We start from the raw sequence: 18,685 nt of genomic DNA, 5'->3' as shown, positions 1-18,685 counted from the left end.
ATTGCGTTTCCTGTTTCCACAGTTTGTCAGGTAGACCCAGCAGGTCTATTTATTCTTCCTGATTTGCTTGCAGGTGTTTCTGCATCTTCTTGTTAGTTATTTGTTCATCCTACACCTTTCAATGCATTTTCTTGCCTGTTTCCAAAGGGCAAAATGTCAGATTGTTTTTTTAAGTGAATTTGTTGTGCTAGAGCAGCAGAACACTTTAATCCACTTCAAGGGCATCCTGATCAAATTTGCAGATGACACCAAACTGGGAGGGGTGGCTAACACCCCAGAGGACAGGATCACACTTCAAAACGACCTTGACAGATTAGAGAACTGGGCAAAAACAAACAAGATGAATTTTAACAGGGAGAAATGTAAAGTATTGCACTTGGGCAAAAAAAAATGAGAGGCACAAATACAAGATGGGTGACACCTGGCTTGAGAGCAGTACATGTGAAAAGGATCTAGGAGTCTTGGTTGACCACAAACTTGACATGAGCCAACAGTGTGACGCGGCAGCTAAAAAAAGCCAATGAAATTCTGGGCTGCATCAATAGGAGTATAGCATCTAGATCAAGGGAAGTAATAGTGCCACTGTATTCTGCTCTGGTCAAGACCTCACCTGGAGTACTGTGTCCAGTTCTGGGCACCACAATTCAAGAAGGACACTGACAAACTGGAACGTGTCCAGAGGAGGGCAACCAAAATGGTCAAAGGCCTGGAAACGATGCCTTATGAGGAACGGCTAAGGGAGCTGGGCATGTTTAGCCTGGAGAAGAGGAAGTTAAGGGGTGATATGATAGCCATGTTCAAATATATAAATGGATGTCACATAGAGGAGGGAGAAAGGTTGTTTTCTGCTGCTCCAGAGAAGCGGACACGGAGCAATGGATCCAAACTACAAGAAAGAAGATTCCACCTAAACATTAGGAAGAACTTCCTGTCAGTAAGAGCTGTTCGACAGTGGAATTTGCTGCCAAGGAGTGTGGTGGAGTCTCCTTCTTTGGAGGTCTTTAAGCAGAGGCTTGACAACCATATGTCAGGAGTGCTCTGATGGTGTTTCCTGCTTGGCAGGGGGTTGGACTCGATGGCCCTTGTGGTCTCTTCCAACTCTATGATTCTATGATTCTAATTGCACAAACCTAAATTTATGGTATATACCTGAATCCCTCCCTTATTTCTCATTTATTCTGATGAAGAGATGGCAGCTTCGGAATTATATCACAGCATCAACATTATAGATCAGCAGGAAAATGAGTGAGGGTAGATTACAATTAGGTTGAACTTTTTTTATTTTATTGTGCAAAGTCAGATTTATAATACATCAGGTACAACTTTGAAGAGGATCGACTGGAACAAAAATATATGTACCATGAAGGGCAATGGAGTTCAGTCAAGAGCAACAAAGCAACCCATAGTTTCAGTCAAGCAAAACTTCCTTTTGCTTTTTATAGGCCTCACTGCTATAAGAATACCTAAGAGCACAACTATTAAACGTCTATGATTATAAAAAACTATTGCCCCTGGTGTCTTGTTAATTCTAATCAGAAAAACTGCAAGACTTTTCATTGCAATTTCCCAAGTTTTCCTGCTACTTTATCTTTGGACTATGACAGTCAACTGACCAGGAGACATTAATCCTTTTGTCCTAGTGTGGCACAACTTTGTGCCAGTGCAGTGTCTGCTATGCCTGTTCAGTTGCTCATTGGCGAGTCCCTTCTTCCACATCTGAATCTGCCTGCATTCATCATTCCTTCTATTTCTGATGTTGAGGCTTTAAGGAGGGATGGAAGGATCTGTCAGTTTTGGTTCTTTAAGCTTCTCATTTTTCCAATCTTAAATTCAGTTATCCACCTTTTGCAGTCATTTGCAATTTTAAAAAGAATCCTCCTTAAAATTCATCAGCATCTTAGTGTGAATGTCTCCTAAAAACACACACTTTTTATATGCAGTTTTGACCAGCATATACATTTTGTCAAGAAATTTCCCTAATAGAATACATTTTTGTATGTTATTTTCACTGATACCATCATATTCATTCACACGTTCCTCTAATAAATGCATTTTTATTGGTTGGAGAACTGCATCACAACATCTGGAAAAGTGTGAATTTCAAAGGATAGCTGTGCTTCAGTTTGCATATTGTTTAGGAAAGTGCAAATTTTATAGATTCAGCTTTAAATGTACACTCCATCCCTAGCCATAGGTGTTGCTGCTTGTTGGGTGGAGGAAAACACAAAGAAATCCCAATGAGGATTGAGCATGCTGAGCGAGCACAGAATGCTGACTTACTGTTGGAAGTGGAATGGACCAGAAAACTGGGTGGGAGGGGAAGTGGAATGGAGCGTTGTGAAGGAGGGCATGGCTGGCTGGCTGGCTGACAGGTGCAGTGAACAGGAGAGCTCCGCAATGCAACATTTTGTTCCAGCCAGGCCCTTTACTTATACTATGAAAAAAACAGAATGTTCAGTAGAATTACAATGATCTGAAACACCTAGTCACCTAAATTCAGCGAGTAACTCATCTGTTGCCCCTTATCAGAACAGTCAGATTTTTATGCTTTATCTGAACAGTTTCTTCCAGTTGCAATACTTTGGCTTCTCCCAGAATCTAGTGTTTGCAAAAGTTTAAGTGGACTGCTTTAAGTAGCTTTATAGGGAGCAGAACCCCATTCTGTAAATGCCAAAAGCACCTTTTGCTTTCTGAGCCCTCAGCTGTGGCCTCAATACACTGTTCTCTGCTGCTTTGAAGGCTAGAAACTTATTTTGTAGTTGTGTCCATCAAACAGATGCAATAAGATGATTCTTACAATAAGGACCATGCCCACCCCCTGTCTTCCAAAGCCTAATTACAGTTGTACCTCGGGTTACATATTCTTCAGGTTACATAAGCTTCAGGTTACAGACTCTGCTCACCCAGAAATAGTGCTTCAGGTTAAGAACTTTGCTTCAGGATAAGAACAGAAATCGGGCTCCAGCGGCGTGGTGGCAGCAGGAGGCCCCATTAGCTAAAATGGTGCTTCAGGTTAATAACAGTTTCAGGTTAAGAATGGACCTCCAGAACGACTTAAGTACTTAACCCGAGGTACCACTGTATTAATTTAAGGGTTTATATCCCACCCTTCGGGGGGAAAGGTTCCCAGACACCTTACACAACACCCCCACCATTTTTCTCATTGGAAGATTGATAGCTGCAAATATAGAAATAAATAAATTAACACAGAACTTCCTGACAGTAAGAGCTGTTCGACAGTGGAATTTGCTGCCAAGGAGTGTGGTGGAGTCTCCTACTTTGGAGGTCTTTAAGCAGAGGCTTGACAACCATATGTCAGGAGTGCTCTGATGGTGTTTCCTGCTTGGCAGGGGGTTGGACTCGATGGCCCTTGTGGTCTCTTCCAACTCTATGATTCTATGATTCTATGATTCTATGATTCTAAGATAATGACAGATTGAGGAGTTTGCTCCAAGAGACCTAACTGCAAAATAAGGACTGTCCCAGGTATTATTTTGAAAAATAATAACTTTGAATGTTCAAGAGTTCCACTGAGATGGTTTTCTAAGCTGCAGGTCTATTATCCATTTTCTTTTGTTTGCCAATATTGAAGCCCTTTGGATGTTTTGAGGTTCAGTTGTTATTTCTCCTACATGCACGCACACCTCCTTAAGCCTTGAATGAAGCACGAACCACTCTTCCCTTAAGAGGCTGAGCGGGACGGAAGTTATTCACCATCTGGATTCTTTCATCTTCTTCTGTGGTGAAGAGGAGGGTACGGAATTTCTCCATCTGTAAATTCAGGGGATCTGATATTATTGTTTAAGAAAATCGGTCATGCCAGAGCTCATGAAGAAAGGAAAACGCAAATGGATTTAGGATGGCAATTTACATGTTGCCCAAAAAGTGGTCCAAAGAGGACACAGATTTGCATGATATTTGCATATCCTAATTGATAGCTGCAAATATAGAAATAAATAAATTAACACAGAAATGCAATCTCTCTCACTGTAGAGGGAGACTGTGACCAGGTGACATGACAGTCTGCTGTCCAGGTGCTAATGACTAATGGGAAACTTCAAGGCTGCTTCTCCCCCTTCTTGGGTCCCCCCCCCATATGCTCCTAAATAAAATAGCATTTTTGTGTGTGTGGTGTCCAGGATTTTAAGAGCAGACAACATGGGCACTTTTGTGCAAAAAAGGACAGCCCCTCACCCTCTGCTACCCATGATTTACCTGTTTATCGGATATTTTGATGGTCTCCTTTAGCACTATCCAGGTCACGCTCTCATTAAGAGGAGGTGTTGTCAAGGATCCAGGATATGTCCAGTAATCGAGACAAGAGGGAAGGAGGCTGCTTGGGTCAAAGGACTTGAACTGGGCTTTGGTTCCCTGAGAAAAGCATGGGCATGGATTAGAAAATTAAAAGTAGGAGTTAAAGATACAAACTAAATTGTTTTTACAAAACATTCTGGACGCTGCAAAAGCAAAGCAAAGCTATTGCTCTTGTCCAGTAGCTGATCAAATATTGGATTTAGATGAAAAGGGGAAGGGAACTGAAAAAAAGACATGACGTGTCATCATGGTGTAGTGGTTAACATGTAAGACTAGGACTTTACAAAATTCCAGGTGGGGAGATATTTATGGGAAGCATTGCATCATATTAATTTCAGCGGTCATTTAATTACATCAGTGTTGATCAAGATTTATTTTGGGGGGAATCAGATTTGTTGCACAAGCTGAATTTGTTGGTGTATGGTTGAATCCAACCCCAAAACAGTGACAGTCTGAAGTACCCTGAGCACAGAAATGATTTGGTTACCAATACAATGGGTATGGGGTAGGTGTAATGGGATGATGATAATGATATCCTGCCTTTCCACAGACTGGGACTCAAGGTGGCTTACACAAATTGTAACCACATAGATAAAATACAAAATGCTAAAAACAAAATATAATGGTCTAAAAGCAATTAAACAATAATAGAATTAAAACAAATCTATTAAAATACAGATAGTAAAAGCAGTACAGCGCTATTAAAAGGCCTTTCCCTAAAAACAGTCAGTTCACGAAAGCCTGTTAGAATAAAAGAGACTTCACCTGCTGGCAGAAGGACGGTGAGGAGGGAACCAAACTGGCCTCCTTAGGAAGGGAGTTCCAAAGTCTGGGAGCAGCCACTGAGAAGGATCTCTCCTGTGTGCCCCACCAACCCAATCCCTCCGGCATCATGGCTGCCACATTCTAGATCAATTGGAGTTTCTGAACAGTCTTCCATGACACAAAACGAACTTTGCATTTGTATTTTAAACTTACTTTAAATTTGACCATGTACAAGGCATCTGTCAATCTGTTCATACTGGCATGTTCTTCTCCAATCTAAGAGTTTAAAACGAGAGAGATGCCTAAGAATGTGGGTTTTGCAAAAAAGTAAGCGTTTCAACAAACCAGGAGCTGCCAATCTCTATCACCAATTTGTTTTTCAGCATTTTACTTCCCCCTCAAACACTGAAACAAGTGCCTGGAAAATGCTACCAGAAAAAGGGAAGAGTCTTTTGAGGTTCCTCAATATCAATATCTCAATATCTTGGACAACTCTACTCTTTCTCCTTTTCTGTCCTTCCTGCCCTCCAAAACACCTGACCCCTCTCTTCCTTCCCTCAAATCCTTCCTCAGAGCCTCTTTTTTCTGTGGTACAACCTCTAGACTTACCGTATTTTTCACTCTATAACACGCTCCCAACCATAACACGCACATAGTTTTTACAGGAGGAAAACAAGAAAAAAAAATTCTAAACGAAACAGTGGATGTATGACTTTTGTGGTTCATGCTGTGGCCACAGACATGTGATCTGACGGTGAGTTTGGGGTAGCCCAATGCAAAAATCCTGAGGATCTATGTGGATCCGTGCTTTGTAACCACGTTTTTGCACCACTGCGGCCCCAGGCAACAGTGGGTGCGTGATTTTTTTGGTGCAAGCTGTAGCCATGGACATGCTATGTGATCTGATGGTGAATTTGGGGTGACCCAGTGCAAAAATCCTGAGGATCCATGTGGATCCATGCTTTGTAACCACGTGAATGAAGGAACTGTCAGTAATGTATGGTATCTCCAATACAGTGATGAAGGAAGAGGAGGGGGGGAGCTCACACTTGTCCTAGGCAAAGCAGCCAACTCCTATGGGCCTAGGTGCCTTCACCCCCCCCATTAAATATTTGAGGGAGTCATCCCCCACCCCCCATTGTGGTATGTGAGTGGGGCTTACCTGGCTGTCCCCCCAATATTTTTTGAAGTTGGAAGAGGGAGGGAGGGAGGGAGGGAGGGAGGGAAGGAAGAGAGAGGGGGAACTCACATTTGTGCAGCTGCCTTGCCTCGAACCGGAGCAAAAAGAGGAGGAGGAGACTCAGGGACACGAGCCTTGTAAGCTGCTTTGTTTGAATTTACCGGTGAGGTGCTGGGGGAGGGACGGAAGGGGATGCCCTCTTTGTCCCTCCTTCCAGCTCATTGTAAAGAAAGCAGAGTAAGAGCCGCTTACATTTGTGTAAGGGAGAGCCATAGAGCAGGCAGACACTGAGAAAGAGAGGCTGTCTCCCTTTCCCCACCTTGGCTTTTACACGCTGTGCGCAGCTCTTGCCGGCTTCCGAGCGCCCACCTCGCCAAAAAGCCATAGAGCAGGCAGACAGGAGAAAGAGAGGCTGTCTCCCTTTCCCCACCTTGGCTTTTACACGCTGCATGCAGCTCTTGCCGGCTTCTGAGCTGCCTACCTTCTCCCACCTCGCCAAAAAGCCATAGAGCAGGCAGACAGGAGGAAGAGAGGCTGTCTCCCGACACTCAGCTCTTGCTCAGCTGTTGCCGGCTTCTCAGCAAGCCAAGCGGAGGAAGAGAGGCTGCTGAACAGCCAGCAAGAGTGGCTCCTCCTGCCTGCATTCGCTCCATAACGCGCAGACACATTTCCCTTTACCTTTGGGGGGGGGGGACTGAGTGTTATGGTGCGAAAAGTACGGTGCCATATTTTTTGCTCTATAAGACACACCAGACCACAAGATGCACCTAGTTTTTGGAGGAGGAAAACAACAACAAAAAATTCTGAATCCCAGAAGCCAGAACAGCAAGAGGGATAGCTGCGCAGCTAAAGCAGCGATCCCTCTTGCTATTCTGGCTTCTGGGATAGCTGCGCAGCCTGCATTTGCTCCATAAGACGCACACACATTTCCCCTTACTTTTTAGGAGGGAAAAAGTGAGTCTTATAGAGCAAATAATACAGTAGATCGTGGATGGACAACGTTTTTTTTCTTCTGGGGACTGCATCTTCTCTGGCGTTGCCTGCCAGCAGTGGGTGGGGCCACTTCCTTCCTTCCTTTCTTCCTAGGCTGCTGGGGGAAGGACAGGTCACACTTGCCAGAGCTCTGAACAGATACTGTAGCTACTGTATAGAAATTAAGCCAAGGGCCACATTACATCCCTGCCTTAAACGTCATCCCTTGCTGAAACTTAGGCTGTGTACACACCATACATTTGAACCACATGAGCTCCCTGAAATAATCCTGGGAATTGTAGTTTACTCCTACAGACCTACAACCGTCAGCTTCCTTAGCAAATTATAATTCCCAGGCTTCTTTCAGGGAAGCCATGCACTTTAAACGTGCATTAAAAGTATGGTACAGTATTTACGCAGTCAGAGCCTCTAACTGTGCAATTTAGCTGAATGCATCTCATTCTCACCACCCTCTATACCAGTGGTGGCGAACCTTTTAGAGACCGAGTGCCCAAACTGCAAACCAAAACCCACTTATTTATTGCAAAGTGCCCAAAGTTGTTGAGCTTTTTTGGGAGAGACAGAACAGAAAAATCGCCACAGTTCTCGCCATCTCCCTCCCTCGTCCCCCCTCCCGCCGGGTGCACTCCCCAACTAGCTGGGAACTACCATGCAGCACTAAAAAAGTGCAGGAAAAAATCACGAGGGTCAAATAACGAACGCTGTTACACCCAATCAGAAACAGCCACTGCCGCAGCCAATTGAAAAACAGATCAATCGCGGAATACAATTGCTGGTTTAAGCAGTGGATGCACGCAGTAGTGAGGGAAGGAGTGCAAGCACAAATGGAAAAAACAACAGGGGCAATGGCGCGTGTGCCAGCAGTGAGGGCTCCGTGTGCCCACTCTGGCACGCATGCCATAGGTTTGCCACCGCTGCTCTATACTCTCCCTTGTGTTCTTATACAGTGTCATGCACATTGGTGGTGCCATACATATAATAAAAAGTAAAAAACAACACACACACACACACACACACACACACACTAAAGGAAATAAAAACCTTCAGGGGAGGTTTTTAAACAGATTTTGGGTGGTCATCAGTCAGGGATTCTTCAGCTGTGATTCCTGCACTGCAGGTGGGTGAACAAGATGATCAATGCAGCCCCTTCCAACCTTACACTTCTATATTTCTAAGTGCAACAACTTTTGCGGCTCTTACCTCTAAGAAAACACCAATCACTGCTAAGCCATCTGGAGCTGCCGCTGCCTCTTCAAAGGTCACATATTTCTTGGCATTCCAGTGAACTAAATGGAGCTGGGGAGACAAGACAAACATCAGTATTCAGGGGCAGCACACCCCGTTCCGTCACTTGAGGCAAAACAGAAAGTGCTGCCCTGACATCACTCCCGCTGCCACCAGGGCCGTCATACCGGCCACCGCTGCCTGCACTACATGCTCCGCCAAATCAGTTGCTGATGGAGAAGTGGCAGCTCCATCAGTGCTGATTTCAAGTGAAATTGTGCCAATTTTGGGAGAGATCTCACCCGAAATCAGCACTGATGCTGGCCCTGCTTCTCTATCGCTGGGGTGATTTCTGGAGACCACAGAAATCTGACATCCTATGATTTTCTCTGCAGCCCCAGTGCAATATATATTGTATATTAAAAAGGGGGGTTTAAAAGACATCCAAGATTTATGACTCGCCTCACAAGGAAAAGGGTTGCCATCGATGGTGTGCTCTGATCCGGAGTCTTGGCTTGCCCCCCAATGAAAATGGAATTGTTTCAGCCTGTAAGGATCTTCCAGTGGCCCTCCACTGACCGCTGTAACCAAGAAGACAGACAGAAAACTGGCAACTAGCTTTCATGAACCTGACCATATTATACATCCCTCCACCCACCTCAATAGCTCTAACCTGACAAAGTCCCAGGTGCAACAAAAGAAGGCTTGGTTTCCTTTCGATAAGTGAGCACTGAAGACGTCTTTGCAATACTGTATCTGTTTTATTTACAGATAGTATTCACATTGCCAGAAGGGCTTTCGGAATTGCTTACAGATTTATAAGCACAGTCCCTGCTCCTCAGGCTTACAGTCTAAAAAGACACCGCACGAAAAGGAAAAGGAAATGTACAGGGAGGGAGGAGGAAAACAAACAAACCTAGGCAGCATATTCTTGACATTGCAAGGTTCTTATAAACTGCTTACAAAAAAGAGAGAAGAGAAACAGTCTCTCTTCAACAAGAACAGAGCAGTAAAAGAAAATGCCAGACTCCATCCAGATATAGCTAAGTACAGTGCCATCTACTGTTTGAACTAAATAATGAACTAAATAAATCCACAAAGAAATTCAACCCCAAAAGCTAGAGAGAGATTCCTAAATATCAACCTCTAGATCAGTACTGTCTATACCAGCGGAGCCCAAACTTTTTTCAAAGAGGGCTAGATTTGATGAAGTGAGCATGCATGAGGGTCAACAAAAGTTGTTGACCTTTTTTTTTAGGATTGAGGTTGTTGAGCTTCTTTTACAAAACGGACTTTGGACATGCCTGGTCTATGCTCCCCTGGATTTCAGGCCAGAGTCTTTCCCTGTTAGGGATTGAATTTGGGACCCTTTGCATGTCAAGCTTGTGCTCTGCTACTGGGCTGCAGTGCTTCCTACAAGATGTTAGGGCAGAGGGTGCACTGCAGGCACTGTGGTAAGTGCTGCCCCCCGCAGTGTGGCACCCATTGCACCCCCCAAGCTATGCGTCTGTGTTGGGGACACCCCCACCCTGCCAAGAGGACACACCTGGAGCCAAGCCTGAGTGATGACAACCCAGTGCAAACTGAAAGTGTGCACTAGAAGAACTTGATATATCGCAGACCAGACTTCCCCAACCTCAGGTCTTCAAGATGTTGTTGGACTACAACTCCCATCGTCCCTGACCATGGGTGTAGTCAGGATTTTTGTTGGGGGGTGGCAGGCCTTTTGTTAGGGGGCAGAACTTCAGTTTAATATGTATTTTTATTGATTTAGGAGAAGCAGCTGCCCCTCCCTGCCCCCCCCAGCTACGTCCATGTCCCTGACCACTGACCATGCTGGCTGGGGCAGATAGAGGAGCTCAACATCAAGAGGACCACAGGTTGCCCACCCCTGCCATATAATGCACAAGCATATACTCAGACACGGATTTGACCTCATGCATTATTGCAGCACTGAAGCACCCTACTTAAGCTTAAGTGAGAATGGATAAATTACAGCCCCATTCATTGTCACTAAATACCACTGTAAATGAAGAATTTGCTGAGCGGCATTCTACTACTGTTCTTCACAAGTTAAGTCTTATGTATTCCAAAGGCTGCAACTTAATACAGTACTGTACTTGATAAATGGCACCATGGACGTTCCTCACCTGTCACTGGAGACTCAGCTGCTCTGTAACTATAGCTTTTAAGGCATCTTTCCTGGCTGGAAAAAACCTGGAACAGCACCATACCAGTGTGTAGGCACAGACGAAAGAAGTGTGGGGCACTTCTGCTCCCCACAGACACAAATTCAATGGGCCAGCAAAGTTTCCCCAGCAGTTCTCTGTCCCACGTATCTGAGTGATCTGGCTTTCCCCCCTAATTCCAGTGTTGCCCCAAGTATAGAGAGAGTTGATTGTGGGTGTGATGGTGGAAAGGAAGGGAAGGATTAACTCTTTCTCCTTGTGCTGCTTTTCCAAAGAAAATCACCAATCAAGGAAATCATTTCAGGTGGAGCTTGCAATAAAATGCTGCAGTGTGGGTATTCTGTTCCATTCTCCATCCCACTTGGTTTTCCATTTTGTTCTCTAATAGCCAGCCTGTGTTCTGCAGCCACTAGACATGTGGTCACATCTATACCATACATGGCTTCCTCAAAGAATCTTGGGAACTGTGGTTTGTGAAGGTTGTTGGGAATTGCAGCTCTGCGAGGGGTAAGCCACTGTTCCCGGGATTCTCTGGGGGAAGCAATAGGCTTTAAGTGTATGGTGTCCTCATTGGAATGTTTTTGCTCTTACCTTCCCATTCAGGCTTTCTTTTTCTAAATAATGTTTGGTACTTCCGCAAACTTTATACTTCCTCCAACCTCACTGATACATCCCTCCTTTTGCATGGATGGTGCCATTTTGGCCCCTGAATGATCCACACTCACCTCTGCGCTTTGAAAATAGGGGGAATTGTTTGTTACATGTTAATATCATTTCTCTACCAAGGGGGCTTAGAGGAAAGTAAACATCGTTCCTTCCTCTCCTTTTCATGCAAATCTCTCCTAAGAAGCACGTTTTTGTGTACAGTTTTGACTACTGAAGACATTTTTGCAATCCTAGTATAATTTTCAATGTTATTTTCACTAGTTTATTCATTTTGTGCACACTTTCCCCCAAATACATGCATTTCTGAAGAAGTATGAATTTTGAACAATGGCTGTATTTCAGTTCTCATATTATCTCGGAAAGTGCCTATTTGACAGATTCAGCTTTAAATGTGTTAAACTTAGTTGACACCTCCCCCTCACTGAACATAACATGCACCACTTACCTGTTTTGTCATCAAGATCCTTAAAGTCTACCATGACTGAATGCCCATTGTTGGAGATGTCGATAGATGAGCACGATTCATACGAAATGTTAAGGGGCTTCAGGCAGGGGTCATAAATGGCTTGTGTGGGGATTATATCAATTGGAGACTGATGATTTCCTTGGGCAATGGGGTAGGACTTGTACCACTCAGGAGGTCCTTTGAGAAGGAAAAAGGGGGAAAGGGAAAGACTGTTACATCATTCTTACCTTCAGACATTATGAGATAGCTTTTTATTTATTTATCCTCAGAAGGATTTGGGGTACTGCCTTCCATCATTTACAGGAGGCAAACTAAAGCTTGTCTCAGTAAGACTTATATGGAGAAACCTGAACTAATCAGACTAGTAGAACATTATTTTACTGACTTTAGTGAAATATGGCAGGCAAAGGGCATTAGAACCATTGGTACATCTTGCTCAGTGTTGCCTACACCAGGGTGGGGAAGTGTAGCCCTGCAGGTGTTGCTTTTGGAGCACAATTCCAGAATGCAGCAGCTAAAGACTTTTCTGAACACACCATTTCTAGTGGCATAGTTGCTGTGTATTTTTTCCAGATTTTTTTGGCATGCTGCTGCATGACATCGCCAATATTCAGCTAGTATTCTGGAATAATGTAATAAAAAAAATTCTACCACAAAAACCCTGACTATTGTAAAAGATCTGGAATGGAGCCTCAATATTTTCATTTGTGTGGCATGTGCACAAACATAATCCCCGTTTCTATGTAGCCGGTGGGCATGGTTTGGGAGACACCTGTTCTTCACCCCTTCCCTTGGGCAACAGCCCAGTGTCAGCACGCAAGCTCCGTTCAAGAGATGAGGTTGAGGATTCTGAGTGAGATGGGGAATTGCATGCAGTCCCAGCAGCACTTCCACACAAGTGGGGCCAGTGCTTCTACGACTTGAGGACATTACACTGACTCAGAGGACTCCATTGCAGAAGCTCCCGTAGAACCAGAGTCTCTGCCACTCCCTTGGAGCTGAGGCCCTTTAACTGAAAGCAGAGAACTCTAGCTCCTATACAGGGCTCAGTCTCAGGCTAAGCATTGCTAGCCCAGTCAGCCTAAACCCTGTACACAAGGCAAGTTAGCGTTGCCTGCCCTGCTGCAGAGGCTAGTGCTTGCAGAAGGACAATTGCTCCATCTCCAATGTATTGTCTACGTTGCTTGGCAAACACAGGTCTTCCCTACCACCTGGTGCCCCAGAGATTCCAGGGACTGGATCTTGGAATCTTACATATGCAAAGTATTACGTGCTGCTCTGCCTTGGAAATATGGCTCCTTCCATGGGCAGCTGTGTTGTGTTTTCCTAGCATCATTCTCTAACGCCCACAGTTTTTCTGTGAACTGTTGTGTTTTTTTGAACCATGAACATACATGAAGCTGTTTCACACTGAGGTAGCTGGACCATCTAGTTCAGCACATATATGCTTTCTGGGAGAGGCTCTCCAAGGCAAACATCTTCCCCAGGCCTGTTATTTGAAAACCTTTCACATGAGAAGCCAAACATTTGCCCAGAAATCTTATGCATGCAAACCTCTAATGTGTTCCACCATTGGTCCATGAAAATGCCATTTTGGGCTACCTTCATTCACCCTCCTGATGACAATCTGATGACAGAAGTAGCCAAGTAGCCCTTTTAAATAATAGTAAACACCAGAATTTCTATGCTCCCCTGCCTCCACTCAGTCATTTTGTGAGAACTTACAGTGGTACCTCAGGTATGTATACGCTTCAGGTTACAGACTCCGCTAACCCAGAAATAATGCTTCAGGTTAAGAACTTTGCTTCAGGATGAGAACAGAAATCATGCTCCGGCAGCACGGCGGCAGCAGGAGGCCCCATTAGCTAAAGTGGTGCTTCAGGTTAAGAACAGTTTCAGGTTAAGTATGGACCTCCAGAACGAATTAAGTACTTAACCTGAGGTACCACTGTGTTTTCTATAGATTTGCTTTAATGCTGTGCACTTTCCCTGATCAATGCTAGAGCATGCATTTTCTCTCCAGTTTTCCTCCCACGAAAAGGCTACCCCATTTTCCATTTGCATGCCAACTAATGTTTGATTGGCATGCAGGTACATATTGCTGACTAGCATGTTATCTGGAAAGGCCCTTAAAAGGGGCACAGGTCATGAACAAAGGTCAGTAGACTTGGTGTCTTTGCACTTCTCTAATGAAGAATAAACTTACAAGAAGATGCTGCAAAGGCAAGCTTTGACCCCAGCATGCAGAAAGGCAATGAATCTTGTGGCTCTTCCGAGCAATAATTGAACAGTTGCTTATTGGTTAACCACTTAAGCGCCTTTTGCACTTTGCCTATTTTCTAGGAAAGATGGCATGCACTCGGCATCTGCAAGGAGTACAGCAATAAGTGCAATAAGCAGAAGAGCAGAGAAAGGATGGGATGGATTCAAAGCAGAAGGGGAAGGGTCTGCATATAACCTACCATCTTTCTGCCCATATCCCCAGCAGTTATGACCGGTCATTATGTAGGCGGATTCGTTCTGCTTTGCTGCCAGCTCTTTTAATCCGAGCTGCTGCAGCTTACCTGCCTTTATAATAGCTCACTTGTGGGACAGTGTCAGTCTCTTAAAGAGGCAGCAGCAGCAGTTCCTGCTCCTGAGTCCACTGTGTACAACTAGGACTGTTTAAAATATGATCCCAGAAAATGAGATACCCAGTTAGACTGGGGTTTGTGATGGGGGATTTGGAATTCCATGCATACCCTTTTGAATTCACTCGTGGCAAATATTAGACAGGTGCTCTCTCTATTGTCTTTTCAGCACCTACAGAAGATATTCTTCTCCCAATGAGCCTTTTAAGTAGAGATCTTTCTGGATCTGCATCTGTATTGAAATTGTCTTTATATGTTTTAATTTGTTATTGCTTGTGTGTTTGCCACCCTGAGCTCCTTTGGGAGAAAGGACAGGATATAAATATTGTTGTTGCTGCTGCTGTTGTTAATAGATAATGCCACACACACAGCTCCTTTCATTTTGCTGGTCTTCCATAAAGGCTATTGATGCAACAACTATTGTGTGCAACATAGGTAGATTCAGTGCATCTCATCAGTGCATCTTAAAAAAAGTTAAAACATATTACATTCACAGGAATAGAGTGGGCCTTGAAAACACACATCTCAGGTGGCAAAGGCCAGGGTAAAGAGATATATCATCAGTCACCAAAAGAGAATGCTTTTTCCCAGAACCCCCACCTCCGCCCAAATTTTTAGGGAGGTGGAACCACCTAGAGCCCCCTGTTTATATTATTAATAATAATAGTACAGTGATACCTTGGTTTACAACCATAATCCATTCCGGAGGTCCGGTTGTAAACCAAAACAGGTTGTAACCCAAGGCGCGCTTCCGCCAATGGGGCCTCCAAAAAAAAAATTGGTTGTAATCCAGAAATAGGGACACACACTTCAGGGAGGGTTTGACATGGTTGTAATCCAAAACAGTTGCAAACCAAGGTACTACTGTAATCATGAACTAACATGGAAAAATTAGAAACTGAAAGAAACCAAAATTGACAGTTCTGCCTGGAAGCATGTGAAACATTTCTAGGCCCACCAGCATAGCTAAAAACAGAGAAAATGCTCCATCAGTTATTTGCATCCTGCAAGTAGAAGGCTGTAGTCCTATACTCATTTACTTGGGAGTAAGGCCCACAGAACTCAATGGGGCTTACATGTACAATTGTGCAGTAAAAGGGAGAACCTTGATTCTTGTCCCCCACTTGGGGCCTGTCCTTGGAGGGGCAATTTAACTTGGTAGTGAAAGGTTAGTTCCTTCTATATTTGTTATCTCTTATGTGACACATGATAAAATAAGTCACTATAACCGAAAAAGTTAATGAGAAACAGCATTCAACCTGGAACCTCTGAAATACGTGAGGAAGCAGATATGAAGTGCAATCCAGCAGGGAAGATTACATCTATAATCATTACTAGCCATTGACAGCCTTATTCTTCATGGGTTTTGTCTAATATTTTAAAGCTGTCCAGGTTGGCAGTTATCACTACATCTAGTGAATTCCATAGCTCATCATTAGGAAAGGAATCAGAAACAAAACTGAGGGTATTATCATGCCTTTGTACAAATATATGGTACAATCATTCCTAGGCTACATTCAGGCAGCATTTTATTCCATCCTCCAAAAGTTCCTTTACCATTTAATTTTTGCATCTTATGTCATCTTTCACATGATGCAAAAGCTACTTATGGAAATCTAGAAGTGGATTCCAAAAGACTTTAAGTGCTCGTTTCTGTGTTTCCAGAAAAAAATCAGTGCACAATTCCATTAACTTTGCAAATCACTGGAGTTTTACATGGTAATTTCCCCACGGTTTTCGTGTCATCGCTGCTCACATGAACAAACCTGGGCGATATAGTGATCTTCTGCAGTATAGCCACAGCTGCATCACACAACAGGTAAAAAAGGACCCCTGGCCATTAGGTACAGTCGTGACCGACTCTGGGGTTGCGGTGCTCATCTCGCTCTATAGGCTGAGGGAGCCAGCGTACAGCTTCCGGGTCATGTGGCCAGCATGACTAAGCCACTTCTGGCGAACCAGAGCAGCACACGGAAACGCTGTTTACCTTCCCACCGGAGCGGTACCTATTTATCTACTTGCACTTTGACGTGCTTTCAAACTGCTAGGTGGGCAGGAGCAGGGACCGAGCAACGGGAGCTCATCCTGTCGCGGGTTTAACCCACAGCGCCACCTGCGGTACTGCAGTGTAAAAGGAGCATTGGAAAGAAGGGCAGAAGTGCTAGCACTGTGCCCCATCAAACTAGCTCAATTAACCCCATATCTGAATACTGTGTACAATCCTGGACACTGCATCTCAAAAAGGGCATTGTAGAGCTGGAAAAAGTGCAGAAAATTGCTACTAAAATGATCAAGGGGCTGGAATACCATGCATTTCAATGTTGCTTGTGTAGAACAGTATCTCATTGGATTATGCTCCCTATTAATCTGTCAAATAATTGCTCCAGAACCACTTTTAAAAGAATATATTTTTACTTCCCAATAACGGTAGTTGTCTTACACAGCCAGCCTCCATTTGTTTTAGTGAGTCTTGAACAGAACACCCACTGGTTGTGCTAAATATTCTCTACTCAAGAATTCTCCCCACTCGCATTTCTGAAATAGTATCTTATCCTGGTACAGCGTATCTCCCCTTAGGTTACAATAGAATTACTGACATTCTCAAGAGCTGTAAGGAGAACTGTAGCTGCAATTGATGTTATGCACGAACGTAAAGGAGGCCAATCAAATTCTCTGTTGTTAAGTTATATATCTGAAAGCATATGTAAAAACCATTCAAAAGGTGGACAAATAAGATCTAGAGATTAGCTTCTATTCAGTTATATTTTTCTTTAATAAAAATTAAGTGATTGTTGACTCCAAAATAAGTGCCACTGCATTCAGTATGAAGATAAATAGAATAGGACTGCAACTTTAAATGTATGTTGCAGAATGAGAATGCACTTTTAAAAAAAGAAAGGAAGGCTGTAATTCTATGCCCATTTAACTGGGAGTAAATCCAGCTGAATTTAGTGGGATTTACTGGTGAATAGACATATACAGGATTGCATTGTAATAAACAAAAAGCCATACAGAGTTGGAGGGGGAATACAAATACATGTATATGAAAAAGTGTGTGCTTGGAGAGAGGTATTTGCAACAAAAAATTCAGCCACTGCATTAAATGGGATTATGTCCAATATTTTTAACCTATATGCTTTCTGTACCAGTGTTCTTTTGATATAAATTATGAAACAGTGATCCATTTCCAGACTATCTACAATAGGGTAGTCACAGAAGACAATAAATCTTAAAATGTTGCCATTTTATTTCAATAAGCAGAATGCCAAATACTTAACCGTTGCTACAATCCCAGAATGGGGAAGAATGTACAGTATTGACACAGCAAATACAAAGCCAGAAAAAAGCATAATGTGAGATAAGAAAGCTGGGAAACAGGAAACATTCACTTGCAGTAAATCATCTCTCCATTATAACATTAAAGTTGCAGAGGGGAATTCCCACGGAGCTCATAACTTCTGAACAGGTTTACATAGGACTGCTCTGTAAGGTGAGCATACCATTCGCACCTATTTAGCACTAGGAGTAACCCAACTGAATTTTGGGTGTTTCCAGGTTGTTGCTACTTTCAGGTGGGATTTAGTCACATGCCAGCAAACTCAAGTTGTACAATTGGGAGTTCTTGCGCAACATGCCTGCTCTCTCCCCACCAATCTTTTCTGCAATAAATGATGGAGATGTGCACCAGGAAATTATTAGTATTTATTAAATTTGTATTCCGCCTTTCACCCGAAGATCACAGGGCGGTTCACCACCTAAAAATACAAAATGAGAGCACGAAATACGTAATAAAATACAAAATAATGGCGCTTGAGAGGAGCATAGGAAGCTGCCTTATACGAGTCAGACCGTTGGTCTGTATTATCTACACTGAAGGCATGGTCCAACGAGAAGCGCCCTGCATAAAAGCAAATATTCTCTCATTCTCCTGTGCATTTCCTCATCCTCACCACTTTCCTTATCAGAAAGGGCGCTCCTAGGCTGCCGCTGTTCTCCAGTGGGATTCAGTCGCATACTACTGGCAAATCCACGATGCCGCATTTATTTGGGAGGAGGATGCCAAGGAAGGTGTGCGGGAACCTACGCGCATAAGCCACGCCGATCCCACAGTAAACAGCAACAGACGCTGCCCGCGGCACCAGCGGCCGACTTCCCATCCACCAAAGCGCCGCGCCGCGGGAGGAGGCGGGACGAGCGACCCTGCCCGTCAAGCAAAAGCAGCGAATTGCCGGCGGAGCTTGCCGGCTTGCGCAAGCGC

General features: G+C 43.9%; 1 protein-coding gene and 1 long non-coding RNA gene across 2 annotated transcripts; both read right to left on the bottom strand.

Moving 5' to 3' along the window:
* Positions 1-1,262: 1,262 nt before the first annotated feature.
* CA7 (carbonic anhydrase 7) lies at positions 1,263-14,316 on the bottom strand. The gene is made up of 8 exons (XM_081202732.1): positions 14,260-14,316; positions 11,777-11,974; positions 8,939-9,057; positions 8,453-8,548; positions 5,293-5,355; positions 4,216-4,371; positions 3,434-3,771; positions 1,263-3,178 (listed from the first exon to the last, which is right to left on the bottom strand). The coding sequence occupies exons 1-7, from the start codon at positions 14,297-14,299 to the stop codon at positions 3,649-3,651; spliced, it is 795 nt and encodes a 264-aa protein (XP_081058858.1). The 5' UTR covers positions 14,300-14,316; the 3' UTR covers positions 1,263-3,178; positions 3,434-3,648.
* Positions 14,317-17,652: 3,336 nt separating this feature from the next.
* LOC308591796 lies at positions 17,653-18,647 on the bottom strand. Its single transcript, XR_014010269.1, has 2 exons — positions 18,512-18,647; positions 17,653-18,182 (listed from the first exon to the last, which is right to left on the bottom strand). It is a non-coding gene; the product is annotated as an uncharacterized lncRNA (long non-coding RNA).
* Positions 18,648-18,685: the final 38 nt, after the last annotated feature.

The sequence above is a fragment of the Podarcis bocagei genome (assembly GCF_964188305.1).
Source record: "Podarcis bocagei genome assembly, chromosome: 7".
NCBI lineage: Eukaryota > Metazoa > Chordata > Lepidosauria > Squamata > Lacertidae > Podarcis > Podarcis bocagei.
This window is presented reverse-complemented; position numbering and strand designations above follow the sequence as displayed.